General features: G+C 46.3%; 1 protein-coding gene across 1 annotated transcript; it reads left to right on the forward strand.

The window, feature by feature from the left end:
* Positions 1-1,628: 1,628 nt before the first annotated feature.
* CES2 (carboxylesterase 2) lies at positions 1,629-11,987 on the forward strand (the record flags this gene model as incomplete). The annotated part of the gene is made up of 12 exons (XM_080937421.1): positions 1,629-1,701; positions 6,043-6,247; positions 7,485-7,626; positions 8,109-8,242; positions 8,318-8,576; positions 8,978-9,076; positions 9,349-9,489; positions 9,591-9,671; positions 9,937-10,081; positions 10,501-10,638; positions 11,531-11,603; positions 11,801-11,987. The coding sequence occupies 12 exons, from the start codon at positions 1,629-1,631 to the stop codon at positions 11,985-11,987; spliced, it is 1,677 nt and encodes a 558-aa protein (XP_080793547.1).
* Between the last annotated feature and the right edge of the window lie 1,115 nt (positions 11,988-13,102).

Below are 13,102 nucleotides of genomic sequence, written 5' to 3' on the forward strand. Positions count from 1 at the left end.
AAGCAGAGAAAACTCACTTTACAGATGGAGGAGCTTAAAATGGAAGCTTTATTTTCTGAGCGCTCAGGGAGGCAGGCGGCCAGTACGGGATCTGAACTGTGTCCTCGAAGGGAGATTGTGCAACATTTTCACAGGATGGGAACACAAAGCAAGGGGGGGCTGCAGCGTTATCCAATTGTATCTTGACATTATGGGTTCAACTGGTTAGAGACTGGGTCCCATCTAGGGCACTTGGCTTCAAGATCCTCAATTCATTCTCCTAGGTCTTAGGTCCAGAGCTCAGAGTGATAAGGGAACAAAAACCTGAGTCATTCCTCAGCCTGGGAACATGAACTTGTTTAACCCTGCCAGCAAGACAGAGAAGTTGCATTAAGATGGCTGGACTCAGACAACTGTTTACAACGGAAGCTGTTCAGCTACTGGGAAGTTCCCAGGTCCCCTAGGGCCTAGGACCTTGAATTTAATTTTTCCCTGTGATTAAACAGTCTGAAAATAAAACGGTAACACTTAGAAGAAGTTTCTTTTGAGTGTTTGGCGAATAGCTGGGAGAATATTTTGAAGGCAGGATCCCTTAGAAGGTAGGGCCTAACTGCACCGATACCTGGTCTCAGATGTTCACCTGGACTTCCATTTTATTTGTATTAGTGTTGCTTTTACTGTTATCGTCCTTACTATGATTTTGCTTGTTTGAATTTTGTCTTCCTGTATAACCATAATGTAACCAAACTCGGGATCCACCTGCCTCGACTTCCCAAGTTCTGGGACTATTTTTATTAGTCAACATTTCTGCTCTCCCTGGACTCCTTTTTTTAATTCTCTCTCTCTCCCTCTCTCTCTCTCTCTCTCTCTCTCTCTCTCTCTCTCTCTCTCTCTCTCTCTCTCTCTCTCTCTGTGTGTGTGTGTGTGTGTATGTGTGTATGTGTCTCTCTCTGTGTGTCTCTTTCTGTCTCTCTGTCTCTCTTTGTGTGTGTGTACATCTATGCATGTCTATGCATGTGTGTGTGTACATGCATACAAACAAAAATCTCCCTGAGACCAAAGAAGAATCCATGCAGATTTTCACACCATGACTACAGGGATTACCAGGGCAGGGAAACAGGTAAATCAGGATTCCAGAGACTAAGGAATTTTCAGGATTCCGGGAACAGTTGTAGCTTCATGTATTTGCTCTCCCAGTGCCCTTTAACCCACATAGGTGTGATCATTCTCTAATGTGGGTCACTGAGGGTGTGACTTCAGAGAAGCCCTCAGTCTTCTCCAGTTTTAGCTTTCTGCTCTGTCTTCTCTGACACCTTCTTTGGGCCTGTGACTCTCATACACTTAGTGGCTGCAGGTTTCAGGTGCAGGTCCCTGTATTTAAGGGGCTGCCCATGCCACATAGCACCTTCAGAGGAAGCCAAAAGAAACACAGGAAGTGTGGAGGTGTCCGTAGTCCCTGTCTTCTGATTTTGGCTTTCACAAGCTCAGTTTGCTCAGAGTCAGTCTCCTGCAGTATCCACCCTGGCAAGCCCCACCCAGAGCCCTGCCCACACTCTGCAGGGTCCAAACTCCATCACTAGTCCTCAAGTGTCTTCTGGTAAAGCCTGACCTGCTCTACAGAAGTTCAGACACACGCCTGTGTAGCAACCATGGGACTGGAACGAATTCATGCTCAGCTAACCACCGCGGCCTGTGGGCTCCTGCTTCTCCTCCAGGTCCAGGGTGAGGCTCTCGTGGGAGTGACAAAGAATCATGTCTGAGACTAAGGGAGAGTAAGGGAGGAAATGGGCACGAAAGGGCTAAAATGGTGGAGTTCATTGCTCACTTGTATGATGCCCCACAAGTGTCAAGGTGGGCCACCTGAAGCTAAGAGCATGTGGCTACCTAAGGATGCCTACCTTAGGGTTTTGAGGAATGGCAGATAAACAAGACCAGACAGCAGTCTTGAGATGGGGAGTCAGGACATTCCCTGTAGCTAAAGCTATACACAGGTACTAAACAACATGATAATACCCCCTCATGGCCATTTGACTCTGATGTATCATTTCCCTGGCCAGAGCATTAACATGGCTTTCTAAGAGGTACTTGAGTAAGAATACTTACTCTTGGGGAATAAAGGAACCCAGTTCTGCAGCTAAAATTGGAGCTGAGAGGTTACCGGATGCCTTTTGCATCAAATGTCTGGCCTGACTGAGGCAGTGGTGTGACTCAGCTTATAAGGGTGCCTCCCAGTTTCCACTTTATTTGGAGTTAAGTGGGCAGAAATTCTGAGCATGTCCTTCAATTCCTATCCTCTCCCCTCAAGGGCTGCTCCTGAAGGCCTTAGTTCTTGTCACCCATTCCCACTTTGCCCAGGAGGAAGGCCATTTGTCTATCCTTCACGCCTTACCTCCAGTGACCTTTTCCCTCATATGATTTGATACAGTTCTCAGAAGTCACCTCCAGGCAAGAGATATGCTCAGCCTCTCTAATGGCTCCGCTTTTAAATGGTCCTTGGCTTGAGCCCATATCAGAAAGCATTATTAGAGAGTCTTAGGAGAACACAAATGTGGATCCTGCCCTTTTCTGTCTCATCTGTTCCTGGTTCTTCTGCAGAGGATAACAAGGTCTCTGGGACTTGCACACAAGGCTCAGAAGTTTATCTAAGAATCTGGTCCTTATTACAACCTGAATAAGTACAGATCCTCTCGTTTCTGTCACCACAATTTAACATTGCCTAACCCAGAGATCACCTCACAGTACTGCAAGTTAGATTTCCCTAATACCACACAATGCTTCATTCTAAAAATAATTAGTTAATGCGACAAGTCTAAGGCCATGGATATTGTTGCATATTCTTATCTATTGATGTAACAAGCACAGCATGAGACCCCAGTGGCTGGTAAATGGATTTAAATCTCATTCCACAAGAAACCCTGTGTGGTCAGCATGTTACAGGGAAGGGCCATGTGCCTTTTCACATAGAAATCTCAGCAAGTTGGATAGCTGTGCCAAAATACCTGAAGCCTCATAATGGTCAAGGAGGCAGTTTGTTTAGATTGCAGGTCAGGGTTTGAAAATCCATGAAAGGTGACTCACTCCAGTGAAGCTATGTGGAGGTCTTCTATGTCACAACATGCAGATGGCATTTCACAATAGGGGCGTGTGGAAGAGAGCACGCACGGTGAAAGAAACAATGCACCCGGGAACGGCTGGAGTCATTCTTGTCTGCTCTCTCTCTCTCTCTCTCTCTCTCTCTCTCTCTCTCTCTCTCTCTCTCTCTCCCTCTCTCTCTCCCTCCCTCCCTCCCTCCCTCCCTCCTTCCCTCTCCCTCTCTCTCTCTCTCTCTCTCTCTCTCTCTCTCCTCTCTCTCTCTCTCTCTCTCTCCCTCTCTCTCTCCCTCTCCCTCTCTTCCTCTCTCTCTCCTCTCTCCTCTCTCTCCTCTCTCTCTCTCTCTCCCCCTCTCTCCTCTCTCTCCTCTCTCTACCCTCTCTCCCCACCTCTCCCCTCTCTCCTCTTTCTCTCTCTCACTGCAAGACCTAACCTGCTTTAAAACTCCAGCAGTAATCCCTGTATGATGACACCATGACTCAGGCACCTCCCACTAGACACTATTTCTTAAAGGCCCTGCTACCTCAACAGCAGCACCCTATGGTAAGCATCCAGTCTATGAACCCTTGAGAGACAGAACAGACCCACATCTCAGCATTCTGTCCCAACCCCCAGGTCCATGTCCTTCTCAAAGTACAAAATAAGACCATAACATACTATCAGTCCCTTCAATCCTTTGGACTTGATTCCAGAGTCCTAAGTCCCATCTGAAAATCAAAGAAAATTCCTTCTAGCTGGGAGTCTTTTTTAAAAAACAAGTTTGACAGTTTAAAAATTAATGTTGAAACAGACGCGGAGTAAGCATACTTTGTGGCAGTTGGTTTTTGTCAGCCTGCCGCAATCCTGGGGGTATCTGGGAGGAAGGAATCTAAACTAAGAAACCCTGTGGGCAAGTCTGTTGGAGCATTTTCTTGATTAATAATTAATGTGGGAGAGTCCGGCTCATTACGCCTCCCCTGGACTGGTGGTCCTTTATTATATGTAACTTTCTTAATATGTCTTTACAGTTAGCACTGCTATTGGCATTCTGAACACAACCGTGTAAACCATCTATGAAGTCTAAGATCCTCCCTAGTGTCTTGTCATCAGAGCCCTCACCGTAACAGCTCACAATGTCCTCCTTACAGCGACTCTTTACAGGACTCTTACAGGTTGTCCCTCCAAACCCTTCCAGTCTTTGTCCACTATTGTCTTCCAATCCCATTTCATACATCTTCAGGGATTATTATGAAGCAACCTCACGCTTGGTACCAGTTTTCTGAGTTTGCTTTGTAATGCTGTGTCAAAATAGCCAACACTGGATAATGTATAAAAAAAACATCGCTTCTTTCATTCATAGCAACAAAGGCTATCAAGAAATTTATGATGAGCGGTGTTCTTGGAGTTCTGTCAAAACATGGAAATAACACTTTATAGATGAACAATGTGGACATGGATCAAACAAGAGAGTGGAGAGGGGACACGCTTTCTCTGTGGTTACAGCTGCTGCCAACCTCAAAGAAAGTAGCCCACTCCTGTGAGATTAAATCAACTGCAAAAGACCAGGATAACGCCTTTTCCTGGGCAGCCATGAACCAATCACCACCCACTCTCCTACCTGTCTACAGATCTGCCGCCTCAGCACTGCCACATCTGGCAAACTCCAGACCACACAGAGAGACAGTAATAGCTTGCCCTCTCTGACCTTTCCTGTAGCAGGTGACTGGAAACTGGTTGGTCCATGTGGTATCATGGTGGGTAGTCTAGGAATAGCTCTCTGGGTTCTTGTTTTTCCAGTAAAGCTTGACTTAGACCAGCCAGATCTATACAGATGAAGCAGGAAACAGGGCAGAAGATGCAAGAGAAGTGAGAGAATTAGAAGGCAACAGCAAGGGAGGCTCCCTCACTGGATACACCCTCCTGCCATGAAGCACAGAGGGGGCTGGGCTGCCTGAGGCCTGCACGGCATGAAGAAATGAGATTCCCTAGAACCAGAAGAAATATTTAATGCAGCAACAGGGCCCCAAAATCAATTTCAGATCCTGCACAGCCTAGAGGTGCTTGGACTGCATCCATTCTGCTCTTTGTGCCATTGTTGGATGCAAACTTCAGTTCTCACATTTGGTAATATTCTCTGCAAAGACAGAGAAGGAGAAGGAAAACTGACAGACAACATAGATGGTTGATAGATGGATAGATAGATAGATGATTGATTGATAGATATATAGATGGATGGATGGATGGATGGATAGGTAGGTAGGTAGGTAGGTAGGTAGATAGATAGATAGATAGATAGATAGATAGATAGATAGATAGATAGATAGATAGATATAGATGACAGATAGTAGATAGGTAGGTAGGTAGGTAGATAAATAGATAGATAGATAGATAGATAGATAAATAGATAGATAGATAGATAGATAGATAGATAGATAGATAGATAGATAGATAGATAGATAGATAGATAGATAGATATAGATGACAGATAGTAGATAGGTAGGTAGGTAGGTAGGTAGATACATACATACATACATACATACATACATACATACATAGATTTAGATGTTTTGCCAACAGCTGATTCTCACAGTAATCAATTCTCTTTTCAAATATTTTGTCTTGTATGTGTGCTTGTGATTTTCTTTAGGCTTTTTGTTGTTATTGTATCACAGCTTCTGAGATGTAGTTAAAATACCATAACTATCCTCTCCATTTCAAAGTTCACTTCAGCGGTTTTTCAGTATGCAGAATTCTCCCGATGTATCCCCAAATCTGAGCACTCAGTATTCCAGAGCCCCTCTTTCATGTTTCAAATTCAAATCAATAAAGTCATGACCAGGGATAAGGTGAGGTCCCTGTGTGAAACTAACATTTGCCGACCTTGCTCTTTGGGAAAGGCTGGGCTGAGGGTAACAAGAAAGTTGGTGGGAAAACCTTACTGTGGTGGCAGCTAATTACACAGACCCAACCCTGATGTCACCTCTTTATCCACAGGCCAACACTCAAACAGTCCCATCAGGACCACACACACAGGCAAGATATTGGGCAGCCTCATCCATATGAAGGACCTTGATGTGGGTGTCCACTCTTTCCTGGGAATTCCCTTTGCCAAGCCACCTGTAGGACCACTGCGCTTTGTACCGCCTGAGCCACCTGAACCGTGGAGTGGTGTGAGAGATGGGACCTCACATCCAGCCATGTAAGTTCTTCTGAGTCCCTGGGGTGAATGAGTGTGGTAAACTCTGAGCCAAACTTCCATGGTTCCTCATCTCAACTTCACAGCACTTTTCCACGGTACAGGGGGACTCCTGAGAGTAGTTTCATTTTTTAAAAAATTATAATATTAAGAGAGTAGAAAAATTCTGCTAACCTCTTTGTTCAGGATTTGGCATGAATCAAGCTCTTTCTAGTGTTCTCTAACATCAAAAGAGGGTCTCTAGAAGAGGTTTCAGTTGACTCCCAGAACCTGTAAGATCCTCAACTAGCAGCATCAGAAACTAGACCCTTGAAGAGAACAACTCCATGAAAACTTCATATTCCATTACCACTGTGCTCTATGGGGCTAGATGTCATTGGACAAGAAATAAGTATTTATGTATATCAGGTACTTTTCTCATTGCTGAGACAAAATTCATGGCAGAAGCAATTTAATGAGGAAGAGTTTGTTTTGGTATATAATTCAATGGTAATTCCCATCATGGTGGGGAAGTCGTGGAAGTAGGTACTTGGGGTGGTTTGTCACATTCTGGCCTGACCCACCAGGAAGCAGAAAGGGAGAGAGAGAGAGAGAAATGCTGATACTCAACTTACTATCTTTTCCTGCTTAGTTCAGGGCCCCAGCCAATGGAACAGTACTTTCTGCTTCTAAGCTACATCTTCCTATCTCAAGTAACCTAACCTCAAAACCCACTCACAAACAAGTCTAGAGGTTGGTTTCCACAGTGATTCTAAATCTCATCAAGTTGACATTCAAGATGTCACACAATGTGCTTCTAACCAGAGATTATGAAAGAAATGAGGACCCCAAGAATCTGGACTTGGAATTAGAGAGGTTCTCAGTACCCTGTGGGAAACTAGACTTCACTCATTCATGAACTCCAGTGTGACATAGCTGTCCTCTTGCAGAACTGGTTAGCTAAAAGAAAACATGGTTATTGTCAACATCTGCAGTCTAAGGTTGTCAAAAGGATTCCTAAAGATCATCATTCCCTATCTTCAGGAGGTATAGGATCTAAGCTCCTCAATAACCCTGAGGCTTTACTGGAAATCTGGGCTCCATCTCAGCTTCTGCACAGTCTGTGCCTTGATGGTCAGGAACTTAGAGGAGGATCGTGGAAGGGAAGTGTCTGTGCATAATTGAAAGCATATTTAGCCTGAGCATCTGTTGCTGGGCACCCTATGTCCCTGAGTTGACTGTCTGCATGGTTGATCCCCAGGTGTCTACAGGACATCACTGCAATGAATATGCAGGCTTTTAAGCTGTTGAAGCTGACCTTGCCTCCCATCCCTATGTCCGAGGACTGCCTGTATCTCAACATCTATACACCAGAACATGCCCACGAGGGTTCCAACCTGCCTGTGAGTGTCAAGCCATGCTCATTCAGGGGTAAGAAAGCATTTCTTCTAGAGAAATACTAAAAGATCAGATGCCATGAACCTTAAGGAGAAGTCTCTTTCTGAAATCCAACATACATACCAAATGGTGTCTAGAAGATCCATCAGGTGCACAATGGCTGCCCTTTGAAGTCACCAAAGACCTAGCCATTATTGTTCATTTAATCGATGAGACTTAGTAACTTTTTTTATTAATTTTCATGTGACATAATGAAGAAAATATCCCTATTATTTTCCCCTCAAATGTTTCTGAGGATAGTAAAGTCAGGCTTTGACACTTGAGAGGACTCCAAACAGAGAACACTTATGTTGTGTCCGTGACTGCAGCAGAACACCTCATTCATAGCATTTGTCTGTGCAGACAGTTGCCTAAGTTGTACTGACTCTGAAGGGAAGCCCAGATGGGCTATGTGGGACACACATGACACTTGTCTTGATTTCTTCAGGTGATGGTATGGATCCATGGAGGGTCTCTGGTTATAGGCATGGCTTCATTGTATGATGGGTCTATGCTGGCTGCCATGGAGAATGTGGTGGTGGTCACTATCCAGTACCGGCTAGGTGTCCTGGGCTTCTTCAGGTAAGTCTACAGCTATGCTTGGCTGTGGGGTAGAATAAGGGCAGCCCTGTGATTCCTGTCCCTTCCACTTCTCAGCACTGGAGACCAGCACGCCAGCGGCAACTGGGGATACCTGGACCAAGTGGCTGCCCTACGCTGGGTCCAACAGAACATCGCCCACTTTGGGGGCAACCCTGACCGTGTCACTATTTTTGGCGAGTCAGCAGGTGGCACAAGTGTGTCTTCACATGTTGTGTCCCCTATGTCCCAAGGACTCTTCCACGGTGCCATCATGGAGAGTGGGGTGGCCCTGATGTCGAGCCTCATCTCAAAATCTTCTGACCTAGTCTATAGAGTGAGTGTTCCCTACCACCCCAACCCTAAGCTGCCACCTCAGCTCTCATCCTTAGAAACTCTGGTTCTCCATCTGACCAGTGTGTACAAGGACTGTGGAGGTAACCAGGCAACTGCCTCCTGTACAAGAATTTCCAAAGGACTAAAGGTTAGAATCTACCCCCTCTCTGCTTTATACTGTCTTTGTAGCCCATAAAGCTGTGTGAAGGATTTGAAACATTATAAACAAAAGTATGTCATCAGGCTTGATTGAAGGAAACAGAAACAATATCACACCAGTCATAATCTACCTGCCTATGTACCTTATGAGATTTGAGAAATATCTGAACCCAAGTGGGGGCCTTAGAACAAACCCTTTCCTGGCTGGAAGGGTGAGTCATCCCCCACCTGATGCTTTTATAGACAGTGGCCAACTTGTCTAGATGTGAGCCGGTGGACTCCAAGGCCCTGGTGAACTGCCTACGAGGCAAGAGCGAGGAAGAGATTATGGGTATTAACAAGGTAAGACTGGGTGGTACAATAGAGGGGCAATAGAGTCTAAGGTAGCCTGCTCTAGGTAGCCTTCAACTCCCCTGGACACTGATTTCATTCCAACCTTCACAACCCAGAGCCCAGGTAGAGAGCTGAAGACCAGGACATGGTAAACCAGCTGTAGGATCTCATAGGGTGGGTATGACAATCCTCGGATGAGACAGTCGAGAGTGGGAAACTTGGCCTGACGTCAGAATTGTCAAGGACCTGACCTTCTTCCCTAACAATCAATGTCCCTTCAGGCCTTCAAGATCATCCCTGGCATAGTGGATGGTATCTTCCTACCCAGACATCCCAAGGAGCTGCTGGCCTCAGCTGACTTCCACCCTGTCCCCAGCATTATTGGTGTCAACAATGATGAGTATGGCTGGATCATCCCCTCGGTGAGGCCCCGGGTCCAAGTGAGGCCTTTGGTCTCCAGGAAGCCTATCCTCTCCTTCCATGTGATCTTGGCCACAACACAGACTGTCCTCTTCCCACTCAGAGCATGAGCACCACTGACTCCAAGAAGGAAATGGACAGACAGATGATACAAGCTATCCTACAGAGGAGGCTAGCCCAGATGGTGAGGCTTCCGGGGTACTGTATGCAGAGGGCAGCTTCAGGGTATCTCGCACTGAACTGCAGGAACAAAGGCTGAACTGTAATGCTTGTGCATTGAGTGTCCCCAGAACCCGGCCCTCTATTGATTTAACTTATTCTGTGCCAGGCTCTACTCTTTATCCTGAGGCTGTGTCCTCACTGTCCCCAGGCCCCGTCTAACATATATCTCTCTCTCTCTCTCTCTTTCTCTCTCTCTCTCTCTCTCATCCCCCCCACCCCTGGGCCAGATGTGGCCTCCTGAATTTAGTGACCTGCTGCTGGAGGAATACATGGGGGACAATGAGGACCCTCAGTTTCTCCAAGTGCAGTTCAAGGAGATGATGGAAGACTTCACCTTTGTGGTCCCTGCACTGCAAGTGGCACATTTCCAATGTGAGTTTATCTGGAACTGAGACCTGATGCCTGGGGATAGCTCATCTCTGTGGTGCCCAGTTGAGCTCTAGGGTGTCTATACCCCTACCCATGTCTCTATATTGGGCCTCCAAGAGCAGGCACTTAGTGTCCCTGTCTAAGTAAATTCTAGGGACTTGTCTAAGATATGGAAGGCTTCCAGACTTTACTGATATAGAAAGCAGGTGGCAATGACATCATAAGACCATATAGCCAAGATTTCCAAGATCGTGATTTAACCAAGCCCCTTCCTTGACCCATGTCCAGCCTGGAGTTTCACATTCCACTACTCAGACTCTATCCAGCTTTGGCCCCAGATGCAGCTAGCTGTCTTATCATCGGAGTTGAGGAAGGGCATCCCCAGGCGAGAGTCTTCTTCTGCAGCCTGTCCTTGCCTCCAGGTTCTCACGCCCCTGTCTACTTCTATGAGTTCCAACATCGACCCAACTTCTTCAAGAACTCCAAGCCACCCCATGTGAAGGCTGACCATGGTGATGAGATTCTCTTTATCTTCAGATCATTTTGGGGAGGCACCCAAGGTTAGTGATCCTTATTCCCCAGGATCTAAGCCCCTCAGACATGTTCTGATGGGAAAACTGAGGTTCAGAGAGTAAAGACATTATTATGGTTTGTATATCATGGTGTATCACAAAAGGCTGATGTGAGATTAGAAACTCAGGCCCTTCCCACTCTTGACTGTTTCCTCCAGCTAGCCCTTCCTGTGAGGGCCAGGGAATCAGGCGTGGTGATTTTACAGTTCTTATTTGCTTGTTTTGACTTTTTGAGACAAGTTTGCCCTGTGTAATCCGTTATGAATCAGAGTTCTCCTGTCTCAGTCTTCTGAGTGCTGACATTAGAGACAAGCACTGTGACCTCCAGTATGAGAAGGGTATTCTAAAGGCATGGTTGCTCCTTAGATAACTTCCTTTTGTCAGAAGGAAGGAAGACATTCTGGGGCATGAATGAGCCAGAGGGAGTAGAAATTGGAGGCAGGGATGAGTGAGACCGAATGTGCAGGTGCAGGGAGTGGATTCTAGGTAGTGGGGGGGGGGGAAAGGAAGGGAGTAGAAAGGTGGGGGAGGGAAGGGTGGAGAGGGGAAGGAAGGGAAGGGAGGGGGATAAAAGAGAATGAAGGGGAAAGGGAGGGAGTAGAAAGGTAGGGAAGGGAAGGGTGGAGAGGGGAAGGAAGGGAAGGGAGGGGGATAAAAGAGAATGAACGGGAAAGGGAGGGAAGGGAAAGGGGAAAGAAGAGAAGGGGAGGGAAGAGAAGGATAAAGAGGAGAAGAAAGGGAAGGGAAGGAGAGGAGAAGGGAAGGGAGGGGAAGGGAGGAGAAGTGAAGGGAAGGGGCCATGCCTAGGCTGCTGGGATGGTGGAGTGAACAGTTGCATGAGAAGCCAGAGTCTGGACCCTTAATTTCTTCCTCTCTGCAGTTGACCTCACTGAGGAGGAGAAGCTGCTGAGCAGGAGGATGATGAAGTACTGGGCCAACTTTGCACGGCACGGGTGAGAGCACTCCCCTTCCTTAACCTATAGGGCTTGCCTTGTGGGAACAAGACAATAGAATAAGATCTTTATGTTTGCCTACATCAATACATCTGCCTCTAAGTTCCCATAATTCCTTAACTGTTTAGTCCATATGATCCGAGTTCAGTGGGGCCTAAAGTAACCTTTGTTCTCCCTGTTGGGAGATGTATCCACAGGAACCCCAACAGTGAGGGTCTACCCTACTGGCCTGCATTTGACCGTGATGAGCAGTATCTGCAGCTGGACACCAAGCCTGCTGTGGGCCGAGCCCTGAAGGCCAGAAGGCTGCAGTTCTGGACCAAGACTCTCCCTGAAAAGATGCGGGAGTTAAAAACTATTGAGGATAGACATACAGAGTTGTAGCACCCTGAATTGCATTGTAGTTGGTCCTGAGTGCAGGGAGTGGGGCTTATTCTGAACTTTCCAAACACCTTAAAAAGAGACATGGGATCTACACTTTTACATAGTCATTAGGATCATACACTCGACCATTATGACATTTCCCCTACAGGATGTATGTTCCTTGCTAAGCCTGACATGAGTCACTTCTGTTACACACAATAAACATACAAGAGACTATGGATAGGTGAGTCCCAAAAGACAATATCTTCCTCCAGGCTACAGTAGACACAGTACCTCCCTTCCTCTCTCCCTTCTACCCACCTCCTCTCCTCTCCTCGGGTCCTCGACTATTAGCGCTGTCCCTGGGGAGACCCTCACTAACCTTGCTAATGGAATCTGTTTTTCACACCTCTATATCCTCCTATATTCTAATAGAGAGGGACGAACTTAAAAATCAGAAACTAAAGCCCACCAGAGTTAATTCTAGGTCCATCACCCAGTTATCACAATGGGGTGGCTCCAACACAACAGATTTTTGTTTTGTTTTGTCTTTCTGCAATGTGTTCTGGAAGCTGCAAGTTCTGGTGATGGTGCACCAACGTTCTCCTCCCACCACAAACCAGCAGACAAGCTCCCACAGGCACAATTCATATGAGCCCAACTTCTCTTGTAACAACAACAGATCTATAACATAGACAAAGAGAGTTTCCGAGCTAACAAAACAGCTCAGCAACTAAGGATGCATGTCAGCAAGCCTCACATCTGATCCCCAAGATCCACATGGTAGAAGGAGACAACTGACTTCCCAGGTTGCCCTCTGACCTTCACACGTGCTCCATGGTTCTGTGGGCATGCACACACACACACACACACACACACACACACACACACACACACACATTCAAATAGATGTTAAAAGACCAAACAATCATTTTTTTAAAAAAAAATATTTTTAAACTGTTTTAAGGCAGAAAACTCTTAAGATTTGGATGCCCTCGCTTTCTGGGTCACTGGACTGCCTCACAGCATAGCAGATATCAGACAGGGAAATGGTTCAGGAAGGGAGAAACGCACGGGTTCTCCCTGCTGTTTAACAACCTGACCCCAGCGTGTATTGGAACTGCGCTAATCCCTGT

This window comes from Micromys minutus (genome assembly GCF_963924665.1).
Source record: "Micromys minutus genome assembly, chromosome: 24".
NCBI classification, from domain to species: Eukaryota; Metazoa; Chordata; class Mammalia; order Rodentia; family Muridae; genus Micromys; species Micromys minutus.